Raw genomic sequence first — 25,304 nt, forward strand, 5'->3', positions numbered from 1 at the left:
CACACTTGAGCAGGCAGGTGAGCTTCTCTGGGAGTCAGGTGTGTACTTAGCACAGCGCCCCACCCAGTCCGGTGCCTGTGCCCTGGGGCTGCCAGCCGGTGTAGGGCAGCAGGTCTAGCCTGGGCCACCCGCCACCTGCCCGCTGCCTGCCTTCCTGCAGGCCCCGCCAGCATGCTGTCTGCTCCGGGCAGCTTGCAGAGGTAAGGGTGGTGGGGGCGCTGGGTCAGCGCAGGCAGGCAAAGCACTTCTTTAATCCTGGGATGTCGAGAACCTGGCGGAAAGAGTCATTCTGGGGATGTCTTTAAAAGGAACTTGCTGTGGATTTGGGGATATTCCCTACCAGCACTTCCCTGAATTCACCCTCCTTGGGCTTCCTTTCAGACAGCGAGAACACTTCCTGGTCCTTCCAGGCCCGGGTCTCTTTGGTCTTGGGGGTTGGGGTGGCGTGTGGGCTGGGCCGAGGAGGAGGAGGAGGAAGGAGAAGGCGATTTGGTGTCTGGGCTTAAGGCCTGGGTGTGTGGCTGCTAAGGGCCGCGACCTGTTGGCCTCGGTCTTGTGGTCGCTGTCCTGTGGCCAGGTCCCTGTGTCCGCAGCAGTCCTGGGGTGCTTCCCAGCCTCGGCCGAGTCCCCAGCCCGAGCCCTGGACACTGCAGGGCCAGTTATCTGTGCATGCATTTTAGGATGTTGGCTGGGGGGCCTGAACCACTTAGATGGAGTTCCCCTCAAGGGGTCTGGGCGCCAGTTCCTGTCAGCTCTGGGTGATAAACAGTGCGGTTCACCCCTGTTACAGAGGGGGTTTCTCCACATGGTTGGGAGGGAAGGTGAGTGTGGTCTGGAAGTACCTTCATTTTACTTCCTTGGCTCACCCCACGTGCTTTTGGGAGATGCCAGGGCCTCTAGGTGCCCTCCCTCCCCTCGCCCCTTTGTCACCCTCCCTGCGGGCCGGGGGTTGCGCCTGACCAGCCCCTTTGAAGACATGACTCCCCTTTCTCCGGTGAAGGCAGGGGATCCCTGGAGGGCCGGCAGAGAAGGGAGACATGACAGCTGGGGCTGTCATCCATTATTGCTGGCTGCCCCAGCCTCCTGTTCACATGGCAGGCATGGCTTGCCCTGCAGAGAACTGGACGGGTTTGTGGTCAGTCCCGTAGATGGTTGTTAGGACACAAGGACAGGGCAGGGGCCACTCTGAGGGTCCCAGGCTCATGGGTTCAGCTCAAAGCCCTTGAAGGAAGGGAAGGGGCTTCTTGAGTCACTTCAGCTGCACAAAATCACTGTTCCCACAGCTCTAAACGGCACTGACCGTCCAGAACATTTTATTTGTTTTCCTCAAATTGTGGAAACATCTGGAGGCTCATCTTTTTGGTCCAGCACACTTGGCTTGTTGACCAGCAGAAGGCCCCTCAGCCCTGGGGACAGAGGGACCCCCACAGGCAGGCTCGGCCTGGAGTGGGGACAGAGAGGGGACAACCGTGGGCCAGCCAGAGGAGCTGCCTGGAGCAGAGGCTAGCCTTTCTCCGCCGGGTGGGACGAGGGGTCTCCGTGAGTCTCCTGGCTTGTGATGGATTAAGACACAAACCTTCTTCAGCTGCCTCAGGGTTTGGGGCCACCCCTGACTTGGGGGAACCCCCACCAGGCTTCTGTTGCTGCTGGGGACCCCAGACCAAAGCTGTAGAGTTGCTGACTCTATAGCAGCCATTGGAATGGGCACCCAAATATCCCCAAGTCCCTACTTTGGGACACTGGCTCCAGGCCTCCTGAAAACCTGCACATCTGGTTATTTGAAGTCAGCTCTGTTTCTGGGGACAAACATCCCCTGAAGTGCTGAGACCTGAGGAGGAGTGCCTGTGGGGGGCTGTGTGACCCTATAGGGGGCTGTGTGACCCTATGGGGGCTGTGTGACCCAGTGAGGAACTGTGTGGATCTGTGGGGGTGCTGTGTGACCCTTTGGGAGCTGTGTGACCCCGTGGTGGGCTGTGTGACCCTATGGGGGCTGTGTGACCCAGTGAGGAACTGTGTGGATCTGTGGGGGTGCTGTGTGACCCTTTGGGAGCTGTGTGACCCCGTGGTGGGCTGTGTGACCCTATGGGGGCTGTGTGACCCAGTGAGGAACTGTGTGGATCTGTGGGGGTGCTGTGTGACCCTATAGGGGGCTGTGTGACCCTATGGGGGGCTGTGTGACCCCGTGGGGAGCTGTGTGACCCAGTGAGGAACTGTGTGGATTTGTGGGGGTGCTGTGTGACCCTTTGGGAGCTGTGTGACCCCGTGGTGGGCTGTGTGTCCCTGTCGGGGGGCTGTGTGACACTGTGGAGAGCTGTGTGGATCCATGGGGATCTGTGTGAATCTGGCTCCAGGTCCTTGGGCCAGCTTTGGGCGGGCAGTGTGTATGGGAAGGGAAGGGAAGGGACAGAGCAGGGGGACCTGGCAACAGTCTGCTGTTGCACAACTCTGGTGGCCACGTGTGGGCTGGGTGGGGAGGCTGGAGAGCCCAGAGGGAGGGTGTGGAGCTCAGACAGAGAGCCCAGCTGGGATCACTGGGACAGAGTTAGCTCTGTCAGGAGTCACTAGTGCTCTTGGGAAAAGCCTAGCTTATGCCTGAAACATGTCCTCACACCTGACACTCTGTCCCCATGCGGTCAGTGCTGTGAGTAGTGGACAGGTGTCCACAGAGTCAGCTGGCTGAGCCAAGGTGTCCCTGGGGGCTGGAGCTGCTGGGGCAGGGCTCCAGGGCTCATGCTGGAGGAGGGCTGTGCTGCGGGGCTGTAGGACTGGGGACACTGGACCTCACAGCTTCCCTGTCCACGAGTGGACCAAGGAATCCACTGGCTGAAAGACACACCCCCAGAGACACTTGGGCCCATGCCTCCCAGAAAGCACTGTCCGCATGACTGTGCAGCTCTGTGGCCTGGCCATCCCAGCCAGTGGGGCTGACTGCCCTGTTTGAGGCCTGTCCTGGAGGTCCAAAGTCTGCGAGTCTGCATGCTCCCTGTGCTGGCCTTGTGGCCTGGCCCCTCCTGAGGGCCAGGTCGGGTCTGCCCCAGGGCCACTGTCCCAGCCAAAGAAGTTTCCCGGAATGCACCCTGCGAGGACTCTGCCAGTTGCCTTGTGTCGTTCCCCCATCATGGGTCCCTGGAGAGAAGGGCACCAGAATGCCAGTCTCACCTTTGCCTCTGTGGCAAAGGCAGTGACCACTGGCCCTGCCTGAGATACACCTGGTAGTGGCCCACCCTGAGGGGCCAGAGGGCAGGGCTGTGGCCCCACCAGCGTCATGTTGCCCCAGCAAGGCAGGGCAGATGGTGGGCACAGGAGGCTGCTGTCTGTGGGGTCTAGGGAAGCAGGACCTGATGTGGCCTCTTTCCTGGGGGCTCACTTGAGGCTCTGAGGCAGCCTGAGTCCCGGGGATCATGCTGGGAGCTCCGGGGAGCCCAGGACATGGGGGCCTGCCCGCCCATCCTCCCCATGTCCCCCAGATGCTGGGAGGCTGTGTCAGCACCACGTTTACACCCCTGTTGTGGCGGCTCTCCCCTTGGGCAGCTCCAGGCGCTTCAAGTCCTGAGTCTGGATGCTGTCACCTCAGGGCCAGAGGAGGGGCCCCATGCCTCCAGCTCACGGCAACCCGGGGTGCACTGGCACCTGGAAGACTTTGGTCAAGGTCAGTGGCCACGTGATGCTGTCCCAAAGGAGGGGGTTTGGGGGCTGCAGAAGGGATGGGGCCTTCAGGGCTGCAGATGAGGAGGGGCGAGCAGGCCAGGGGGAGAGGCGTCCAGCTGTGTGGTGCTGAGACGGGAGGGCCTGTCACTGAGGGGCCCCTGCCCGCCTGCTGGGCTCTGGGCTCCAGGAGCAGGTGGCTCAGTGTGGGAGGCTCAGGCTGAGGAGGGATGGGGGCCTGAGGTGTGGCCTCCTTCTCAGGGTGAGAAGTCAAGGGTCTGGCATGGTCTGGGGGCCATCAGTCAGCACGAAGGGGGCTCACCGATGCGCGGACTCCTCCCCACAGCAGAGCACGCATGGTCCCCGTTGTGAGGCTGACAAGAGGCTGTGGACCTTTTTAAAAAGATTTACACACATCTCACAGGTGCAGAGGAAGATTTCGCAGTTCCAGGTTTCGAGTCAACGCTCCGTGAAAAAGGAAGGAAGAGAGTCCTTTTTCTTCTCTGCATCAAGGAGAATGAAACTTGTCTTTAAGACGTTTGTGTTTGTCCTGGCACAGACACGGCCAGCTGGTGCTGGAGGCGGGCAGGCAGGCGGGCAGGCGGGGGCTCCGGGTGGAGGTTTCCATGTCCCCCCAGAGGGAGGGGCTGTGGGGCAGGGGCAGGTGGCCTGCCCACATTCCACACTCTCTTCTCCTCCATGTTTAGTCCAGTCTGCTTACTGTTTCTACCCGGTGTCCAGGCCACATTTACTGTCTCTGTTCCAGCCCAGGGCAGCCCAGCCGCCTGTTTATCAGAGCCTCTTCTTTTGGTTCTGCTTTGTCCTGTCCTATGCTTACTCTGCTCTAGTCTATGAGTCTTGGCTGCAACCCTTGGCACTGATGGTGCGATCCCCTGAATTGACTTCATAGAAAATGCGGTGCAGCCCAGAGTTGAGAAAACACCACCCTAGGCTGTTGGGCCCAGAACAGTGGTGTTTGGGGGAAGGATTCAGAGGTCCCTGTTGGGTAGCAGGGACGTGGCCACCCTGGGCTCCCCTTGCATCAGCAACCTTGTAACAGCCCCCCAGAGATCCAGCCACGGGAAGAGATGTGTGCTGTTTATCAGGGTTCAGCAAGTATCTTGCCTGGCACAGCCCCCAGTGGCTGCATTCAGCTGGGCAGTTGTGGGGCTGGAAGGCCCTAGACGGCCTCTTGATCACTGGCCTCCACCCACCTGACCACACTGACAGCCCCGAGGAGACCTTGGGCAGCCCTGGGGGAACACCTGGCTCTGGCACCTCCCTGCCCTTTTCCAGTGGCTGAGCCAGGGAGGACGCAGCCTTTCCAGCCAAGTGCTTGTCTGTAGGAAGGGAGCCCTGGGTAACTGTTCGGTCTTATCCTCGGCCCTTGCTAACTAAATGCTCCCACGGCACCCACTCCCAGGCTTGTCCCCATGACCTTCAGGCCACTTGGGGCTCAACAAGAATAAGTTGAAGGGACAATGGGTGGATGAACAGGCAGTGACCACTGTGGGGGTGGCTTTATCTGACGACTTTGTTCCTACACAGGAGCCCTGTGCTGGGCCCTGGATCAGCCGAGGGAGAACTTGTTCTCAAAAACCCTATTTGGGTCCAGAGAGAGGCAGGTGGCCAGGTGTGGTGCTGGATACTTTGGGGGTGACTTGTAAGGCCCTGAGATTAGGTTTAGGATTGTTTTCTAGGTTTTGGCTAAAATTGACCAGTGAATGGTGGTCAGACATTTGATTCCATGCCCTCCTGCAGCCCCACTGAGGTGCCTAGACAGCTGGTCAGATGGAATTGCAGGGGTGAGGGTGTAATCCTGGCAATAAAAAGGCCATTTTCATAAAAACCCCAGTGAGTGTCCCTCATAGTAAACAAGCCACCAAAACAACAATTTCCCTGAGTTGGAGATGGGATGTCCTGAGACTGTTTATTACCCATAATTTTAGATCTTTATCCAGATGCTTAGGAATTCTCCCTGAAGGGTCCCACCTGGGGACACTCAGCGGTCAGCAGGCTGCTCACCAAGGCCTGGGCCTCGGGGGCCAGTGGCCTTGAGCTCTCCCCACTAGATGCCACCAGAAGGGGAGCAGAGCTGTGTCCAGGAGACCCCATCAGCCTGGCCACCCCAGGAAACCAGCCCCGTTCCTGAAGAGGGCCGGGGCCACCACGGGGATGCGGCCCAGAGCCCCCACCCTTGGGTTCCAGATACAGGGAGTTTGAGGTTCTTGAGTGTTTAACCGCTGAGTGATGCAGGCCAGCCCCAACGAAAGGGGAAACTGACGGAGAACCCTTTGTCTGTACGGCCAGGTCCTTGGGAATTGTACAAGGTCTTTCTGGCCAACAGCACTCGAGGCAAGGTTACGTGGTTTATAATTTTCAGCTGTGTTTAATTACTTTTTCCATAATTATTGGCTTTCAAAAAACTTTTAGCAGCTGAACCCTTTAAAAATATTTTTCTAATTACTTTTTAACTTTTAAAAAGTGCTGTGCTGAAGTGTCATTCACACACCAAATAGTTCCCTCAAAGTTGTGCCACCATTGGGCTCGCCTTAAGGAAGGGATGTCTGTGAGTAACCTCCGTGTGTGGGGCAGATGCAGGAGGCTGAGGGCCCCTGGGCACCCATCTCTCCACTGCCCAGAACACACTGCCCATGTGCATCCCGGAAGTGGCTCCCTGCCGGTCCCCGAGGTCCACTAAGTGTGTTGGCCCTGCTGGGCTGACCACCCGCCAGTCCAGCACCCATGACCCTGCTGACCTCATGGGTCTTGGGACTGAAGGGTCTTTTGCAAAGGAAGAGACTCTCTTTATGTAGTTATTACTATTATTTTAAATTCAAGTATTGTCAGTTACAACGTGTCCGTTTCTGGTGTACAGAAGAGCCTCTCTTTAGAAAGGAGGGATTTCTCTGAAGACTTTGTTGTTCCCGGACAGCTGTGGAGAACTTGTTGCCTTAAGGCCAAAGGGTTGTTGTAAATGTTAAAGCAGAAATTCTGAACAGGTGGCCAGCTTGTGCTAGAAGTTGTTAAACAACTCTGAAGGGGCAGGTAAAACGTGCCGCATTTGCGGAAGGGTTTTATGTGGCGGAACAGAGCGAGGCCTGGGTGAGATGGAGGGGTAAGGTCAGCCAAGCCTCATCCAGCAGGAGTTAAACGCTAACTACAGGAGGTCATAAAACCACCGCGGCCATGGTGCTCAGGTCCCAGGGGACACCGAGCTGCCTTCCCCAGGAGGGCCTCGTGAGTTCGGCAGAAGTGGCTTGACTGTAGCCCAGGAGCCCCGTGACCCCAGGACCACAGTGTGCACCTCTCTGTGGTTTGGGATCGGTTGTCCCTTCTACCCTGGTGTAGGCGACCAGGCCCCCGGAACCCCGCCCTCAGCCGGGACTGCTTTCTGTGCTGGCCATACCGTCTCCCTCTGTCTTTGCTGCTGCCCCCTGCCCCCCACCTGCAGCCCCCGGGGCAGCCAGCTAATTCAGACTGACTCGGGCAACCCTGCCCAACAGCCCCACCCTGGGTGTAAGCACGTCTGATGAGCTCCAGTCCACCGTGGTTCTAGTGCTCACTAGGGCTCAGCCAGTCTGTCTTCTGGCTCCTGGGAGTCTCTCTGAGGTGGATCCTGGGCTCTTTCCTTAGAAGAACAGGAGGGACCATTAAGGAGAGAATTACTTGTACCATGAAGGTGAGGTGGGGTGGGAAAAGCTTGCATAATGTCTGTATGACCTGGAAATGCAGATGGTGTAGGAGCTAAAACAGGTGGAGAGAGGGGACAGTGTGTGCCGACAAACAGCTTAACCTCGAGGGTATGCGTGTGAGGCATGGATGAAGCGAATGAGTGATGGTGGGGTGTTGTGGTTCTCCCGCGGGTGTCTTTGAGCTCACAGTCCTGTGGAAGGGAGGGGACAAAATGCAGTTGGAAGAGGTTCAATGAACAGCTGTAGCCTTGTATCGGAGCTGGGCGAGTGGGTGTGAACTCATGGGGATTTCCGTGTGCAGTTCCCAGCTCTGTTGACTGAGAAGGCCCAGAAACTATGACCTTCCCAGAGCAGCGAGCACCCCTAGACCCCAGGTTATGGTCCCTAAAGACCATCTCCTACCAGTAGGACCCAGGGCTTCTTGGAGATGTGGCTGGTCCCAGGCTGGCAAGTGTACAGGATGGGCTTGGAACACCCTGTCACACCAGACAGTAGGGACACCACCAAGAATTCCAGAATTTGGCCACAGGTGGGGCATAAAGTGGCGGAAGTGTCTGGATACAATGTACATGATACAAACAAACAGGCTTTCTGCTCCAGCGATAAGCACCAAGAAATGGCATGTGAATAAATACTTCATTTACTATGGCAACAAAAACTAGCAGATTGAAACAGATAGGAGAGGCACAGGACCTGTGTGTAAGGAAGACGACAAAATCGTGTCGAGCACTCTGACGCCCACAGTCTGACTGAAGAGAGTGCAGACCCCGGGCTTAGCGACCTGGTGCCTCCCAAGGGAAGGCCCCATTGTAACAAAGTCCTGTCTCCCCAGCTCTGCACAGCACACACTCTGGGTTTCTGGTGTGCACTTGAGTTCCCCTCCCTCGATGCTGCTGCTCTGTCCTGACCTGCTTCTTCCACTGGAAGTGTTCTGTGGGATGTGTCTTGGCTCTCCACGGCTGCTGGGTCTCCCACCCAGAGTGCGGGGGGTGAGGACCTGCTGCTTGCTTTGGGCTCGTGGCCAGGGGGCCAGAGGGGTCTGAGGGGGCAGGCTGCACCCTCCTACCCCTACCCAGGCAGGGCATGAACAGCCATTTTCTGCTTAGCAGTGGCCAATGTGAATCCACTTCTAAGTTTCAGTTTCGAGACAGTTTAGAGAGGTTCACTGAGGCCTGACTGTGGTCTCCCTGCTATCCGAGCATCACCCGCAACCCCAACAGAGGCACCAGGCTCTGCCTTTTCCTTCTCCCTCGTGCCTGTCCTTGGCTAGAATTCCTCTTCCTCCATTTGCCTGTCACACTCCTATGCACACTGTAAAGCCCTATGTAGAAGCCCCAGTCCAGTCGGGAAGCTCATTCCTGTGTCCACTGCAGATGCTAAGCTCTTTGAATCCAGGTGGGGCATCCGGTCCTCTCACACCTGTGACTTGACCTGCTGCGCTGAGAGGCTGTGAACCCATGTGGTGTAGCCCCCCTCCTCCTCTCCAGCCCCCACCATGCCCTCTGTTCCCCTGCCAGAGGCCTTCTTGATACCAGCTTCCCCTCTGCGTGCTGGAGCTGAGGGCTGGCTGCCCTGCCTGGCAGAGCCCGTGCGGAGACTCAGGCCCCAGACTTAGTTTCCAAGGGATCCCTCTCTCGTCCCTTCTCCTTCTCCTTTTGCAACATGGGAAAGTCTGAGGCTCACCCTCTGACTTCAGATCTGCCTAGAGAGCAGCTGGGAGCAGCTGGGTGGGGAAGGTGTTTTGGTGAGAAGGCTGTGAACCTTGGAACTGACCTGGGAAGGACAGTTGTGAAACCTTCCCAGGCGTGTCCGGGAACAGGAGATTGGCACCTGCCTGTCCTGGTGATGCCTGGTGACAGGGGCCTGGGCTGGGTGGCTTCTCCCAGGGTCACCTCTCAGAATCCAAGCTTCATGTTGTTATCGGCAGAGTCAAGGTGAAGACATGCAGGTCTGTGTGGGTGCCTCCTGTCTCCAAGAACTCAAGATGGGGAACTAACAGTGTGAATCAGTTTCCCTCTGAGTCATCAGTGCCACCTGTTGGTTGGATGGTGCGGCAGCGCAGGGCGTGGTGGGGGCAGGGAAGTGCAGAGGAGGCCGCAGGCTGTCTCAGGCAGAGGAAGACCCTGCCTCCCCGTCTGCAGGTGACAGGTGAGACTTGCAGGGGTAGTGCTGCCCCTCCCGAGTGAGGGGGTCTGGGTAGGTCTTCGCCCAGCAGCCACACAGCTGGTCTGCTCACTGGGAAATCAGGGCCAAGTACCCCGATGCAGATCGGTGCCCTTAGTGTACCTGGGCCACAGCAGGTGTTTATCAGTCAAATGCCAGGAGAACAGCTGCGGCCCTGAGGACGCTGGCTTTTCCAAAGCTCTGCAGCAGGCCCACAGGTGGTGAGCTGAGTCAGGTGGCACCGTGCTGCAGGTGGCTATGTCTGGGGCCAGCTAGCTTGTGATTCTTTGTGCAGAATCCAACATTGGGAAGTGCCTGCAGCCTGGGCACTGGGACCAAAGGGAGGCCTGACTTCTGGGTAGATCTGGGCTGTGAGGAACCCCTTGCTGCTGGCTGGGCCACCTGGGTCCTGGGCAACCAGTCAGGCCACATCTGAGATGGCCCTGTATTTCCTTCAGAGACGTGTCTGCCTCCACGGGCAAGCCCAGCTTGGGTCCAGGCTGCAGACCACCATTCTCATAGATTTGCATAAATATAGCTGAGGCCAACATCCACCACCTTCTCTCTGTGTCCTCCGCCCCCGCCCCACCTCAGAGGCTGTAAACACTAAACAGTGCTTTCTCAGCACCCTCTTGCAGCTACGGGTGACCATGTAACCTATTCTGACCAACAAGATGGAAGTGGACTTTTGCTAGAGTCTTCTAAAAGTCTCTTGGGTGCTTCATGTCTTGATGTCTGGAGCTTGGCAGCCATCTTGTGACTATGAGGCAACAAGTTTGGTGAGGGAGAGATGCCAATAACCTCAGTGGGGTGGGGCTGAGTCTGCCAGAACCAGCAGCTTCCCTCTCCAAACTTCTGGATTGGTGAGGAAAATCCACTGTTGTTTCTGATTAGGCCTGTGCTATGCATTTTTATGCTGATGTGCAAATGGGTGCCCTGCCCCAGCAACTCCCTGAGCTGCAGACTCCTCTTCCAGCCACTGCCTGGTCTCTCTTGAGGGGGTCTCAGGACAGTTCACACTCAATAGATTTGCTGCACCCACATCCAAACCTGTCTCGGCCCCTGCACCCCAAGCCAGCTCAAACTGGGAAGTCTGCAGTAGGGGAGGGAACTGGGGAGGGGACCGCTCTGGACCCTGGGTGAGAGCAGAGGCCCTGAGGCTGGAGGGTGCTAGGGGGAGGAGGCGGGTGGGGAGGGAGCTGCTGGGAAGACTTGCACTGTCCAGGGAGTGATGGGGAGGGTTTTAGCAGAGGAGACTTTTAAATTCAGGAGTTTAATCAAGGGTTTAATCAACCATGTTGGGCTTTCTCATAAGAGGGTCATTTGGGCTGCTGAGGGCGAGTGGACCACAGGGGCAGGGACACACGTGAGGAGGACCGGGCGGCTGTGGGCCAGGAGTGGAGAAGAAGGTGAGCAGATGTGGGTCAAGATAGACGATAGGCAGATGGACACTTTGTGGGGCCATGAGGCCAGAGCAGGTGGAAGGTGCTGTGTCTGCTGCAAGGGGTGGGTTTTGGGGCCTGTGGGGAACCATGGTCTGGACCTTGGCAATGGCAATGCCTTTGGACCCCCTGTGGGGATTTGGGGCAGCCCAGGTAGGGGATGTAAATTCGGGGCGGCCTGCACATGGGTGACATTTATGGCCAAGACTGCCTGGGGCTTCCTCTTCCTTTCCCAGGCCCACACCCCACAGTCCAAAGCGGCCCTCAGGGTAGAGAGGGGCAGGGGGGCCCCTCATGGCCGATCCACTGCAGCTTCTTCATCTAGGGGATGGCAGGACATGGGGGGATCCCTATTTCACTGTGTGGGGCACCACTTGTCCCAGCCCTGCCTTTTCCCTGATCTGGTCTCCGCATCTCCCTTGGGTGTCCCAACCCAGAGACCATGGCCTGCACCCCACCTGCTAAGCTCCTGGCACCCAGGCAGGCCCTCCAAGGCTCCCCTCTGGGGGGCCCCTCCTCTCCCCTCCTTAGATGTGCCTGCCCCCGGGGTGGAGCTCAGGGGTCCCAGTCACAGCGCAGTCTCCCAGGGGCCCTGTTCAGGGAGTTGCAGGCTCATGCCACCCCAGGTTTCGTCCCCTCACTGCAGGGTGCCCACGGGCCAGTGCACAGCCGCTGTTGGAGACAAGCTGTTCCATGGATGATGGGGAGGTGGAGCGGGTAGGGGTGGGTGGCTCTGGCTCCTCCCGGGCCTCTGACTCGGGGGCTGAAGGGCTCCTCCTACCCACAGGTGCTTCCAGGCCATACTCCTCCTGGCCCTGACTGTGTTCCTGCTGGCCATCTTCCTGAATGTGGACATCAGGCTGCTCATGTCGTGAGTCCTGCATTGGGTGATCTGAGATCTGGGCTCTGCCCCCTCCCAGGGCAGCTGCAGGACCCCAGCCTGCCCACCTCCCAGTGGCACCCAGCACTGGCTGTGACTGTGGCGGGCCTCACATCCCTTCTGGGCACCAGACTCCCGTCTATAAGAGGAGGGCTGGGCCCTTCCTTGTGGTCACCCAGCCTCCTGGGGGCCTCCTGGTGACTCCCATGGCAATAAGCTGCCCAGGCCTCAGGGGAAGGCAACCTGAGGATGGGACCTGGGCCCAGGCTAGGTTGGGTAGAGTTGCTGTGTGCAGAGGGTGACTGGGTGCTGGGAGGCAGGGGTGGGGAGGTCCAGACCTCTGCACCCCTACTGGTTGGTGGTATGTCATTTGTGAAGCCCAGGGTCCCTATGGATGGCCACCCAGGCCCAGTGCTTTAGCCTGCTTGCTGGGAGGGTCCTGGACCCCAGGTAACCTCCCCTACCCCTGGTTGGATCTCCACAGAAGAAGAGGGAATGCCAAAGCCCCCTGGTATCTCTGCCTGTCCCCGAGGGTCCCTGGGGCTGGTGCAGGCCTCTGGACCCCATCCCTCACCATCCTGGGTCTCTCTTACCAGCCCTGTTTTGGGGCCCTGCATCAGGGTAGGGAGGGGGCCTGTTGCTCCAGGTTGGAGTCCACAGCTGGGTAGGCATCACTCTGGAGTGGACACCTGTGGTCAGATCTGCCAGTCTTGGCATGAAGGGTCAGCCAAGAAACGCTGGACATGTGGCCCCAGTTACAAGGCCAGAGCTATGCTGGGTGCCCTGGGAGACTCAGTCATGAGGCAGAAGGGGTGCCAGGGCCTGGGATCCCAGCCTGCAGTGTGTGTGTGGCAGCTGGTGCCCCATGGAGGCCGCAGTGGGTCTGTGCCAGTGTCCTCCAGGTTGCCAGGCTGGTGTATCCAGGTTAAGGGGAGCACAGTGGCTGGGCTGAGGTTGGGTGTCACCAGTTCAGGGAGTGGGGGTTGGGGGATCTTGGATTAGGGGAGCATGGTGATGGGAGAAGGTTTGAGGGCCCCAGGTTTGGGGGTTGCTGGGTTGGGATCTCTCCAGGTGGGGAAGTGCAGAAGGGGGCTCCCTCACTGATGGAGGCTGTGCTCTCCCCCCAGTTTCCTTGGGGACAAGGCTGAGGGGCCCCCCATCACCAACGTCATGTTCCTCAAGACACACAAGACAGCCAGCAGCACGGTGCTCAATATCCTCTTCCGCTTCGCCGAGACAAACAACCTGTCAGTGGCACTGCCCGTGGGCTCCCAGTTCCACCTGGGCTACCCCTGGCTCTTCCTGGCACGCTACGTGGAGGGTGTGGAGCCCAGCGGCCCCAAGCAGCACTTCAACATCATGTGCAACCACCTGCGGTTCAACCTGCCGGAGGTGCGGGAGGGGTGGGGCTCAGCCCCAGCTACCCACAGCCCCTGGGCTTTGTGGTGTGACTGTGGCACAGAGGGATGGTGGCTGGCATGCTGGAGACGCTGGGTCATGGGGTGTGTGCATGCAGGGACCTGGCTGCGGCCTCGCACGGTGGCTGGCAGGGGCCTCCGCACAGCCCGAAGTACCCCATCCCTGCTGCAGGTCGCAGGTGTCAGAGGCCTGCTGCTCTTGGAGTCAGAGGCCTGCTGCTCTCTCCCTCTTCTCTGGCTTCTTCCTGGTTCCCAAAACTGCCAGTTCTTCCCACCTTAGGACCTTTGCACGTGCTGTCTCCTTTGGTAGGGAGGCTCCTCATAGCTCCTTCTCTGGGTCATTCGGGTCTCAACTTAGAGGTCATCTCCTCCCAGGGGCTTCTCTGATCTCCCTTACAAAGGCTTAGCTTGGGTGAGTGGGGGAAGGGTGAGGGTGTTGGGGGGTGGGGCATGGCCTGGTTCAGGTGTTTTGGGATCACTCTGGACACCGGTGGAGAGTGTCAGGCAGGGGAGCAAGGTGGCCTGGACTGGCTGCAGGAAGGTGATGGGGCAAGGGCAGTGGGCAGGTTCAGGTGTCCTGCTGGGTGGCGGCTGGGGGAGAAGACACCACCTGCCTCCTTGGCCGCCCAGAAGGAGCCCAGAGAGTCACCAGTTCTTCTTGTGTACAGGTGCAGAAGGTCATGCCCAAAGACACCTTCTACTTTTCCATCCTCAGAAACCCCGTCTTCCAGCTGGAGTCTTCCTTCGTTTATTACAAAGACCACACCCCTGCCTTCAGGGGCGTCACGAGCCTGGAAGCCTTCCTGGCCTCCCCGTGGACCTACTACAACTGGAGCCTGGGCCTGAGCAACATCTACGCCAGGAACAACATGTGGTTCGACCTGGGGTTCGACAACAACGCGCCGGCCGAGGAGGGCTATGTCCGCGCGAGCCTCGCTGCCGTGGAGCAGCGCTTCCAGCTGGTTCTCATAGCCGAGCACTTCGACGAATCCATGGTGCTGCTGCGGCGCCTGCTGCGCTGGCGGCTGGACGACGTGGTCTCCTTCAGTCTCAATTCCCGCAGCCGGCGTACCGTCACCAGCCTGACGCCCGAGGGCCAGGAGCGCGCGCAGCGCTGGTGCGCCCTGGACTGGCGCCTCTACCAGCACTTCAACCGCACCTTCTGGGCCAAGGTGCACGCGGAGCTGGGCCTGCAGCGGCTGCGCGCAGAGGTGGAGCTGCTGCGGGTGCGGAGGCGTGAGCTCGAGGCTCTGTGCCTGCAGGACGGTGGGCCCAAGAACCAGTTGCAGATCACTGACCGCCTGCTGCGCCCCTACCAGTCGGGCAAGGCTGACATCCTGGGCTACAACCTCAGGCTGGGCCTGGACAATCAGACACTGCAGATGTGTCGGAGAATGGTCATGCCCGAGCTCCAGTACATGGCCCACCTGTACACCCTGCAGTTCCCGGAAAAGCCCCCGAAGAAGATCCCCTTCCTGGAGGAGTAGAGGAATGGTACCGGAGAGGGGACCCCATGTGTCTCTGGCCCCTCTCCTGTCATCCCTGGGAGGCCATGGGCACTGCCTCAGGCTCGGAGGAGGCTTCTTGGGGCATCTGGGAGACCCAGGCCCTGCCAGACCACTGCTCCTCAGGGTGCAGATGCCGGTTGCCTGTGAAGAGATCACCCATGATCCATCCTCTCAGAGGTGGCCTATTTGGTGGGGGTCCCCAAATCTTGGACAGTAGGCACACCCGTTCTGACGATGTGAACCTATTCATCAAAAAAAAAGTAGTCTTACCAGGTTGGAAATGAGGGTATTTGATTACATGTCATCAGAGGAACAGGAACCAGGGAATCCGGGGAGCTTGGGCAGCAGGGCCATGGATCCCTGAGGAGCTGAGAGTAGCTCCCCTGAGTTTGCCAGCCATGGGGACATGGCGCTGGTCACTGAGACACTGTTTCAGCACCTGCAGAGCACTTTGAAGTTGGGCCTGGGGAGCTGAGACAAAGGAAAGGATCTGGAATGTCCAGCTTCCCACCTCTGGCTGTATGAGGCTTGTTTCCAACCGAAGAACAGTTTTAGATTGAGAAATGTTAGATTGGCTTATGAGAGAAATGGTTTAGCCAGAGCACAGTGAGGGTCAGTGCTGTGGCTCTGTGTTGGGATAGCCTCCTCCCCATCCCCAAATGTCCAGTGAAGGAGAAAACTTGCAGGAGAGCTTGGATGGGCCACTGCACCCTTGGTTGCCATGGAGACCACGTTGGATGCAACCCCAGAGGAGGGCAGCTTCCAGGCACCCTCTTTGTCATTTGTGGTGGGGGCCTGAGGATGCCCTGCCTGGCAGGATGTGATCCCTGGCTGCTTGGGGGCCCAGCGTTTAGAGTGGGGTGCACACACCCAGCACCATGTGCCCTGTGCCCTAAGAAAAGTCGGGTGCCTGGAGCACCCAAGAAACAGAGCCACCCATGCTCACACACTCAGCCCAGAGGCTCAGCCTGGCCTGTCCACCTGGCACTGGGGGTCCCCTTCCTTCCATGTAGGGCCCTCCACCCTGAACCCCAGCAGCTGAGCCTGGGCACCTGGGCCAGGGGCTCTTGCTTCTCAGGGTAAGACGCGTCCAAACGTCTCAGGGGAATCAGCATTTCAAAGAAGGAGGAGCCTCACTTATGACAGAACAGGCAGCAGCTCCCCTGGACACCAATTTAATGGAGGGACTTTAAAAAGAATGACTTTTCTGTGAGATTAGAAGACATATTGCTGCCAATTTGAGAATAAAAGAGTATTTGGAAAAGGAAAACATGACTTCCCAAAGAAATGGAATAGAGACCGTGAAGAATGAACGGACACTGCAGAGCCAGGGTCAGCCAGGAGACCCTCCAGAGGGTCTGTCATCCTCCACCTGGAGGAAAATGCCAAGAAAGAAATTCCAAGGGAGAGTGGAGAAGGGAAATCAGATCCAGGGTGAGCCACCTGCGACTGACGGGAGTCTTGGCAGCAGAGTAAGGCTCATAGATAAGAACCTAGAGTCAAACAAAAAATGGGGGAAATTACCCCATTTTAAAGAAAGACTCAATCAGTGCCCTGAACGTTAGGCAGCTCCCCCAACTCCCAAAGAAAACAAGGCCCCCAACTCAGCCAACGTGGGCAGGCACGTGAATCCGGGATAAACAGAAGATGCTGCTGCTTCTTACTACAGAGAGCGGGCAGTCGGGGGAGAGGGCGGTGGCGTCAGACCACCACCAGCGCCAGCAATGCTGCGACCACTGACCGAGGCTGTGCTCAGCCGCACAGTAACCAAGAACATGAAATTACCTGGGGAATTCAGTGGCGTTTGCTTTTGCCTTTGAGGTTGGCAGGAATGTGAACTGGTACCACCTTTTTGGAGGGAAATTTGGGGGTATTTATCACCATGTAAAGCACACGTGATTTGTAACAGAACTTCAGAACGGGTTGTCTATCCAAAAAAGGAATGCTTAGAATGCTAAGTCCTACACAGCCAATAAAACTGGGAGAACAGAGTGTGTAAATCTCCTTTTGGAAGGGGCATCCCCACGCCTTTGTGTGGCTGGGGTTGGGGATGGTGAGCCGTGCTGCCGGTGACCAGGATGGAATGTGCTTGTCCCAGCTAGTTGTGCCTAGGGAGTTGGGGAAGCTGGGGAGGCAGACAGTCTGATTTTTCAAGAGAGGCTGGAAATACAAGTTTTTATGTGAAATCTCCATGTTTATAAAAGCTGGCATTTAGCTAAAACATTAAGACCTCCAAGCAGAGGGAACGAGGCGTGTGTGGGGGCCGCCTCCTTCTGTGGCTCCATGTGCACCTGGTCAGATGGCCCTGCCTGGGCTGGGGGACTGTGTGCAGGTGATGTGGGGGTTCGAAGACTCGCCTTCCCCCAGCAGAGGGTTCTCAGCAGACCAGGCTGGGAAGTGGTGGACAGAGAAGGGAGGTGGACCCTCTCCTGTTCCTGCTTGCATGGGACTCCAGAGAGGCAGGAGGCTGCGTTAACTGTCCCTTCAGACCTGTCTTCCCCTTTCCCTCCATGGCAGACCCCTGCGGTTTGATCTGGGCAGAGGCTTCGGGCTGGGGATGTCCTGGAGCCCATGGAGGTGGACAGAAGTGACGTGTGCCAGGTCCGAGCCACCTCTGCAGAATGGCCGGGCACCACCGACCTCTCCCCACCCCTCCTTGGGCTGCTGGCGCTTGGCCAGGGGGAATGGCCGTCACCATGTGGAGGAGATGGTGGCCCCAGACGCAGGGGCAGGATGTGGGGCTGCGGCTGCTGAGGGCCAAAGGGCTGGCCTCCTGAGGCCCGAGGGAGAGGCAGGCAGGCACTGGGCTGTGCTGTGGAGGACCGCAGAGCGATCACACAGCTTCTTGTGGGCAGCGTCTCTGGAAGAGACCTGGAGGCCACTGACACCTTGTCCCCCATGTAGGTCAGCTGTGGCCCCTGGCAGCAGCCTGCCCCCGGCACAGCCTTGCTGGGGGGTGAGCCCCCAGGGTGGAGCCCTGTGTGGCCGCATCCTGATGCTGTCCCCGCCTCAGATGCCTGTCTGCACCCCTGCCCCTCTCTGTGCGGCACCAAGTCTCATGGCTGGCAGGAGGGCCCTGGGTCCTATCGAAGCCCTGGGGCGCGGCCAGCTCCCTGCTCCCGCCCACACAGTGGGCCCTTGTCTCAGCTTTGCTCACTGGGTCGAGAGGCAAGCACTCCTGCGGCTGCCCTGCTGTGCCTGGTGAGTCCCCCTGCCCCTCATCTGTACCCAGGACTTGCCCTCTTTGGGCGGAGGGTGATGGGCTTATGGACCAAGGGCCCTCCAGCCGGAAGTTCCACATGGACCCCCGTTCCTGCCATGGGACGACTTCCTGAAGGGCCCAGGGGAGATTTAGAGGGTGGGATGGATGCAGACTGGGTGTCAGGGCCCAAAGCTGGGGGCCCTGCCCCAGCATTTGCGATCAGGTGGGCCCCCAGGTGACGCTCCACCAGGTGGAGGGTCTGTAATTGAGTCTTTGCCCTGGATGGGACATAAGGCACTCAGCTCAGACTGGACTCAAGTGCAGATGGCCTGTACTCTCCATGTGTGAGCGTTTCACTGCAAAGCTGCAGGCTGTGCGTGCCTGACATCAACAGGCCCCCAGGCCAAAACCGTGCTGAGCCCGAGGGTGAGGCCCAGGTGACCTGTGCTGGCTTGTGCTCCAGGCTGGAGCCCGGACAGGACGAGCTGCAGGAGTGCGGGGTAGGCCCCCGCTGAGGCAGAATGGCCTTATGAACTTGCCCGGGTCTAGGGCCAGGGACCAGGCTGCCTTGGGGGTCCCGTCTCCTCCCCAGGCCTCAGCTTCCCCTTCTGTGACGCAGTGCCCCTGGAGAGGGGGGCCGGGCATGGAGACTTACAGGTGTTGACTCCACTTAACGCTGAAACTTGTTGAATTGGCCAAGCTGGACAGGGCCAGCTGCCTGGGAGCCCTGCTCCTCTGCTGAGATTGAGGGGCCTCCCTGCACCTCTGGGGCTCTGGAGAAACCCAAGGCCCTGGCTGGGCACAGGTGCTCCAAGCACCTGGCAGCTTACCCTGCTCTGTGCAGTGAGCAGAGTGACCAGATGGTCTCTGGAGCCTCCATCTCTGTTGCTCTGTCATGTGGCGGTGGTTTGGGGGGGGCTGGGCCTGAGCCCCCTGCTTCTGCTGGCACTGGCGCTCAGTGGTCCCAGGCCTTGTGGGGCCAGCCAAGTGGAGAGAATGCCCCACTTGTCTCCATTCAGCCTGGAGGGACACGTGGCACCTGCACCTGCTTCCTGCTGGGGCACAGTTGCTCTTTGGATGCAGAGCAGGGGAGGGGGCCCAAGGGATTCCCAGACACAGGAAGCTGCTCTCAGAAGCCCCAGAGGCACGGTGAAGCAGGGGCACCCTGGAGTTAGGCAGGGGCTCTGCTGGGCCCTGAGGGCAGTCAGGCAGGGCTGATGTGCTGGACCAGGCGGTCCTGGACCGAGGTGACTGTTCTGGGGACCTCAGGCCTGGTGGGGTGTGTGTGTGTGTTCATTGCAGTCACCCTACTCTCCATCCTGAGACCATGTCCTTGGATGTGCGCTGGCCTTGCTGTGGTCCTCCCCGCCCCCTCCCCTCAGTGCTGGGTCTAGTTCCTGCCATACGCCTGGCCCGTTGGCTCCGCTGCCCAAACACCTCCTATTACTGTCGCAGCACATGGGCCACCACTCTCAGAGGTGGGGGAGCATACTCACTCTTGCCCCTCCATGGGGGCTGGGCCAGTCCACGCTTGCCTTTGTGCAAATCAGAGGAGACCCCTGGTAGGGGGTCCGTCGGGACTGCGGCCCCCATGTGTGCCCCAAATGCACCCCAATCTGAGGCCCTGCCCCCGTGAGCCTCCCTCAGGTGCAGGCTCCCGGGAAGGAGGCTGCCCCCAGAAAGGCTGCCCCAGGCCACGCTCCGTCACCCTTGCAGAAGCCCTGGCCTGTGGGCAAGGGGGCCCGGGGCAGGGGCAGGTGGGGCCTGGGCTGTTGCCTCCCCTTTTGCCCCTCCCCTCTCAGCTCTCAGCTCTCAACTCTGGGAAGCCCATCGGCCTCCACCACACCCACCTCCAGCCTGGCTTCTCTCCATCGTGAACACCGCTCCTGGGGTCTCTGTCAGCGAGGTGCTCTGCTTCCTCTCCTCACTGTGTGGAAGCAGCTGCTTTTCAAGTTCAAACCTCAGCCCCCTCTGCCCTGCCCTCACACTTGGTTCCTTTCTGCCTGGAGGGGGCAGGAGCAGGGCAGGAGGGTGGTGAACTCTCTGGCCTCCTTGGGGGGTTTCCTCTCACTGCCCCACTGGCGTGTGCTGCTCTTAGCTCCCTTGCGGTACACGTGTGAGTGATTTGGGGTACTCTATGGGTAGGGGCGGCTCTGCTGGACTTCCCCATGCCCCTAGCCTTGCTCAGAAGCCCAAGGGGCAGGGTGGTGGGTCCCCTGCTCCCACAGATATTCCTCTGGGCCCTGGAGTTCAGGCCCCTTCTCCGCCAGAGACCTGCGGGGGTCCCCCTCTTGGGTCAGCTGGCTACCCCCTACGTTTCCTGGCTATTCCCCCGAATTCCCTGACACTGCTGCCCCACAGGTCTGAGAAGGGTGCCTCCCCCCAGGAAGACTTGGCTTGCGCACGCGGCATGTGCCTTTCTGGGCATCTCCCGTGTTGTCCGTGCTTCGTGCACGTCTTTCCATCTGTGTCCTTTTCGGTGTGCTCTGTCTCTGTGCTTCAAGGCTCCTCTGGTTGTGGGGCCCCTACCTGGGGACACTGAGCCCCTCCTCGTCCAAAGCCTTGGCCCTGATTGTCCACTTGGCGGGCTTCTACTGGTTAGGCTCTGTGATGACTGGGAGTCCCAAGCACGTGGGTGGACAAGGTCAAGGGGCTCTGACCAGGCTCCTGGGCTCCCAACAATGAACTCCCTCTCTGTGGGTGGTGTTCAGAGGAGGAAGGGGTCGATTCCAGACATTTGGGGTGCAGGTGTGGGGTGGGGACTGCCCTGGTCGGGGGGTGAGGGATCTGGGGACAGCACAGTCTCTGGCTGGGGTGGGCACAGGAAGGCGGATTGGAGGGGGAGGGGGGCCTGCTCCTGCAGAGCCCCTTCCCCAATCTGGACAGACGAGAAAGGAGCGGGCATGGCTCGCTGACCCTGGGGTCCTGGGGCCTGCACCTGCAGAGCATGGGGGCCCCGCGTATCCCTGTGCGGACCGTCCTCTTCCAGCGTGAAAGGACTGGCCTGACATACCGTGTGCCCGCACTGCTGCCCGTGCCCCCCGGGCCCACCCTGCTGGCCTTCGCAGAGCAGCGGCTCAGCCCTGATGACGCTCACGCCCACCGCCTGGTGCAGAGGATCGGCACACTGGTGGGGGGCTCCGTGCGGGTGAGCTCTGGGCTGCATCCATTTGGGGAGCGCGGGGTCGCGCCGCGCTGACGGGGAGACTGAGGCTGGGCCTCTCTGCCTGCAGTGGGGCGCCGCGCATGTGCTGGGGACGGCGGCCCTGAAGGAGCACCGCTCCATGAACCCCTGCCCTGTGCATGACACGCGCACAGCCACCATCTTTCTCTTCTTCATCGCTGTGCGCGGACGCACCTCCGAGGCCACGCAGATCGCTGCGGGCAGGAACGCTGCTCGCCTCTGCTGTGTGATGAGCCGAGATGCGGGGCACAGCTGGGGTGGTGTACGGGACCTCACAGCAGAGGCGGTGGGCGGCGCTGAGCAGGGTAGGTGGGCGCAGGGGCTGGATCTGCACGGGGAGGAGGGGTGAGGGTCCAAGCGCGCAGAGGGTGGGGTTCCGCACCGCGGGGGCGTCTGCACCCTGGGCGGTGACGGGGTCTGGCTGGAGGTCTCCCAGCTACCATCCTTGCCCCGCACCCAGCCTATGGGCTACCAACGCCATTTGTGGGGCTGTCCTCGTCCTGTCCTTGGAACCCCTCAGTCCTGCACTCAACGAGTTCTTTCATTCTCTGACCTTGTCTCTGTGTGAGCGCTGAGATCCCCCCAGTCCTAAATGCCAAGTAGGGCCCCTCTTCCCACTTTCTCCTCCTCCTCCTCCCCCGCCCCGAGCCCAGCCCAGGGCTGCAGCTGGGTAGGTCGGCTTGGCCCCGCAGCTTTCCCTCTATTCTTGCCACCCCTTCCCCAGGGGCCTGACCACCCGCTGCCCTCTGGGGCCACCTGACCCTGGCAGGTGGGAGCTAAACAGAGGAGTGGGGCAGGCTCTGAGACCTGGACAGGACACACAGCTGACATAGAGAGCTGTCTGGTGGTGTGGCCCCCTCCCCAGGGGACTTGGCCCATTGTCAGGAGGGGCTGCCCAGACCCTTCTGCCCTCAGCTGCCCCTCTGTCAGGGCAGCGCTGACACTGGGCACCATTGGAGGCCATCCACCTGCACTTGGGGACTGAGAACCTGGCCAAGCAGCCTGCCTGGGCTCCCGGCTCCTGGTGATGGCCTGAGAGGCTTGTCCAGCCTGGGAGGACTCAGAGCGGCTGAAGGGAGTGGAGGGTGGAGGCATTCGGCAGGTGGTGGCCTCCTCAGGAGCTGTCCCCTAATCCAAGGCACTGCCCCCACCCCTATCCCCCAGGACGGTGCTGCCTGGATGCAGCCATGGCTCCCCATCCTGGGGTAACCAGCAGCCCCTCCCCTCTGCAGACTGGGCCACGTTTGCTGTTGGCCCAGGCCATGGCATCCAGCTGCACTCGGGCCGCCTGCTGGTGCCGGCCTACGCCTACCGTGTGGATCGGCGAGAGTGCTTTGGCAAGATTTGCAGGACCAGCCCCCACTCCTTCGCCTTCTACAGTGATGACCATGGCCGCACCTGGCACCGCGGAGGCCTCGTGCCCAACCTGCGCTCAGGCGAGTGCCAGCTGGCTATGGTGGACAGTGAGCAGGCTAGCGGAGTCCTCTATTGCAACGCCCGGAGCCCCCAGGGCAGCCGTGTGCAAGCGATCAGTGTAGATGGGGGCGCCTCCTTCCTGCCTGGGGAGCTGGTGACCACCCTGACTGAGACTGCCTGGGGCTGCCAGGGCAGCATCGTGGGTTTTCTGGCCCCGCCTTCCAGCGGGCCAAGGGATGAGGGATGGTCAATGGGCACTAGGAATGCCCCCCACCTTCCACACCTCTGCCCCGGGGTCCAGGAGCCCCTAGAGGAGGGGGCTGGAGACACCCACGGAAGTCGGGGGCTGGGTGGGACAGAGGGATGTGGGGATGGTCCCTGGGAGCCTGGCCCGGGCTCTGGGCTCAGTGTGAACAGGGGGCCCTGGACCCTGAAGCTCCCTGGGCCCCCTGTGGCCTTGTCTCAGGGCCCTACATGGCTGCTCTACTCCCATCCCGTGGGGCACAGGGCCCGGCTCCACATGGGCATCCACCTGAGCAGGTCCCCCCTGGATCCCCACAGCTGGACGGGGCCCTGGGTCATCTATGAGGGCCCCAGTGGCTACTCGGACCTGGCATGCGTTGGGCCCACTTCCAAGGGGGTCCTGACCTTCGCCTGTTTATATGAGAGCGGGGCCAGGGCCTCCTACGAGGAGATCTCCTTCTGCCTGTTCTCCCTGCGTGAAGTCCTAGAGAATGTGCGGGCGGGCCGTGAGCTGTCTGGTCTCGGGGACAAGCCTCGACAGCGCTGCTGGCCCTCCTGATGGGCCTCTGGCCAGGCCTGGTCCCCGGGTGCCTGAGCTGGGGAGGGGAGCAGGGGTGGGGGATGCTGGGAGGTGGGGGAGGGGGGATGGCATTGGTGTGACCCCAGGCTGGGGTGGAGCTCTGGGGTGCCTTTGCTCCTTGGCTTCTCTGTGGAGAGTCGTGAGAGTGTCTTTGTGAAGGACCTTGTCAGATTGTACAGAAGGTCTGGTTTAATACTCTCCAACCAGCAGGGCTGGCCTTTAAGAAGGAGGCATGAGGCTGGAAGGGAGGGAGGTAGGGGGCAGGTTGGGCAGTGAATGAGCAGCTGACCCCGGTGACCCACACAGGTGGGGGGTGCTGGGAGGTATATGCGTTGGGGTGCCGGACCCTTAGGTTAGCCCAAGGTGCTTGGTGGTCCGTACCATTTTCCGCTTTAATCTTGCCCTGCTGACTACTTTCTGGCACATGAACAAGAAATAAACATCTTCTGGATGTCTGTCCAGCGGCATCTCTGCTCAGTTCTTTCCATGTCAGAGCCTGGGGCGGTCCCCACTGCTCTAGCCCCCAACCTCATTGTGGGGTCTGCCCCCCTTAGCCAAGCCCCCTAGGGCCGGGCCGCCAGTGGTGGGGCAGGAGGAGGGCAGGAAAGGCCCATCTCCTGTGTGGCGGCCCTATCTGTCTGGTCCATGCACTTCCTGCGGGGTTGCAGGTGTGTGGGCCAGCTGCCCTCCCTGGCTGGGTAACTTCCCAGGACCAGCCCCTGAGCCCTCACGGAAGCACAGTTTGCTTCTTCTCTGTTTTAAAGTCTTCACTTTAGGTTATAAAAATAAAATATGCTCATTGTAGGAAATTTGAGAAGTGTGTAAAACTATAAAGAAAAAAATGACCCCTTACAGATCCCTTGCCCCGCCACAACGATGATTATCTCTTTCATTTTTTTTTTCCCTGACTTCTTGAAAAAGCTCTGTTAAAAAGCTCTGACTTTGTTTTAGCACATTGTTTACCTCTCCCTCTCCAGGTCTCTTTACAGTGCCCAACGCACCAGGACGTAATTTCTTCACGAGATCCCTGCAGGGTGACCTTCTAGGGCTGCTCAGTTTTCCCGGCTATGAGGCGTGTGATGAGCACCTCTGAGGTGTCCCTGGGTGACCCTGGTTTCCATCATCTCCTTAGGCTGGATTCCAGGACAGCACGACCATCTGATACTGTCTCCCAGAGGGTTGGGGCAGCCACAAGCCCCTGAGCAGCGGGGGCCAGCAGGAACTGAGGACGCCAGTCCTCTGGGAGTGGGGAGATGCTCCCTGACTCACCTTCACTTTCAGCCACCCCTGCAGGGGTGGCCACCTTTTGGGGGTCACCACTGGGCTCCAAGGAGTGGCAGGATGGGGAGCCTGGTTCTGGGGCTCCTCGCAGCCCTGAGCACGCCCACCCAGGGGCCCCCACTTCAAGGCAGCCTCAGCCCCTGTGAGGCCGGCCCTTCTACCTGGGCCTTTTGGGCAGTGGCTTGAGTCTGCTTCTCTGTTTTCAAGTCTAAACCACAGAGAGCAGCCAGGATGGGCAGGTGGGGCTTTTTGAAGACACGGAACTCACAGGTGCGTGTGGCCGGTGCCCTGTTGCTCAGTTCTGGACTGGGTGACTAGTGTCCCCCCAGCTGCACCTGGAACCTCAGATTGTGACTTACTTGGAAATTAGATCTTTGCAGATGTAAGAATTAAGGTAAAGATTGAGATGAGACCATCCTGGATTAGGCTGGTTCTAAGTCTGACAGGAGTGTCCTTATAAGAGGTGAAAGAGGGCAGTCAGGGAGGCCACATGAACATGGGAGGGAAGCGGCCACAGGCCTGGGGATGCCTGGAGGCCCCCGAAGTGAGGAGGCAGGAAGGACCTTCCCCAGGAGCCTTGGGAGGGAGCACGGCTCTAGCACACCTCGACGTCAGATTTCTGGCTCCTGAACTGGGTGGGACACACT

General features: G+C 59.8%; 2 protein-coding genes across 4 annotated transcripts; both read left to right on the forward strand.

Annotated features, from left to right (window-relative positions):
* The first annotated feature begins 55 nt into the window (after nt 1-55).
* Nucleotides 56-16,730, forward strand: GAL3ST2 (galactose-3-O-sulfotransferase 2). 2 transcript variants are annotated; one of them, XM_014556838.2, is made up of 4 exons: nt 56-200; nt 11,733-11,816; nt 12,953-13,217; nt 13,912-16,730. In XM_014556838.2, the coding sequence occupies exons 1-4, from the start codon at nt 172-174 to the stop codon at nt 14,728-14,730; spliced, it is 1,197 nt and encodes a 398-aa protein (XP_014412324.1). In that variant the 5' UTR covers nt 56-171; the 3' UTR covers nt 14,731-16,730. The 2 variants fall into 2 exon arrangements, with proteins under 2 accessions (XP_014412324.1, XP_032336691.1); XM_032480800.1 differs by lacking the exon at nt 56-200 and adding an exon at nt 7,017-7,327.
* A 1,187-nt stretch (nt 16,731-17,917) lies between these two features.
* NEU4 (neuraminidase 4) lies at nt 17,918-23,355 on the forward strand. Of its 2 annotated transcripts, none has more exons than XM_032480798.1 (4): nt 17,918-17,952; nt 20,898-21,101; nt 21,187-21,442; nt 22,370-23,355. In XM_032480798.1, exons 2-4 carry the CDS (start codon nt 20,901-20,903, stop codon nt 23,353-23,355), a joined length of 1,443 nt encoding a protein of 480 aa, XP_032336689.1. In that variant the 5' UTR covers nt 17,918-17,952; nt 20,898-20,900. The 2 variants fall into 2 exon arrangements, with proteins under 2 accessions (XP_032336689.1, XP_032336690.1); XM_032480799.1 differs by having other exon boundaries at nt 17,923-17,952; nt 20,840-21,101.
* Nucleotides 23,356-25,304: the final 1,949 nt, after the last annotated feature.

Source organism: Camelus ferus, chromosome 5, assembly GCF_009834535.1.
Source record: "Camelus ferus isolate YT-003-E chromosome 5, BCGSAC_Cfer_1.0, whole genome shotgun sequence".
Classification (NCBI taxonomy): domain Eukaryota; kingdom Metazoa; phylum Chordata; class Mammalia; order Artiodactyla; family Camelidae; genus Camelus; species Camelus ferus.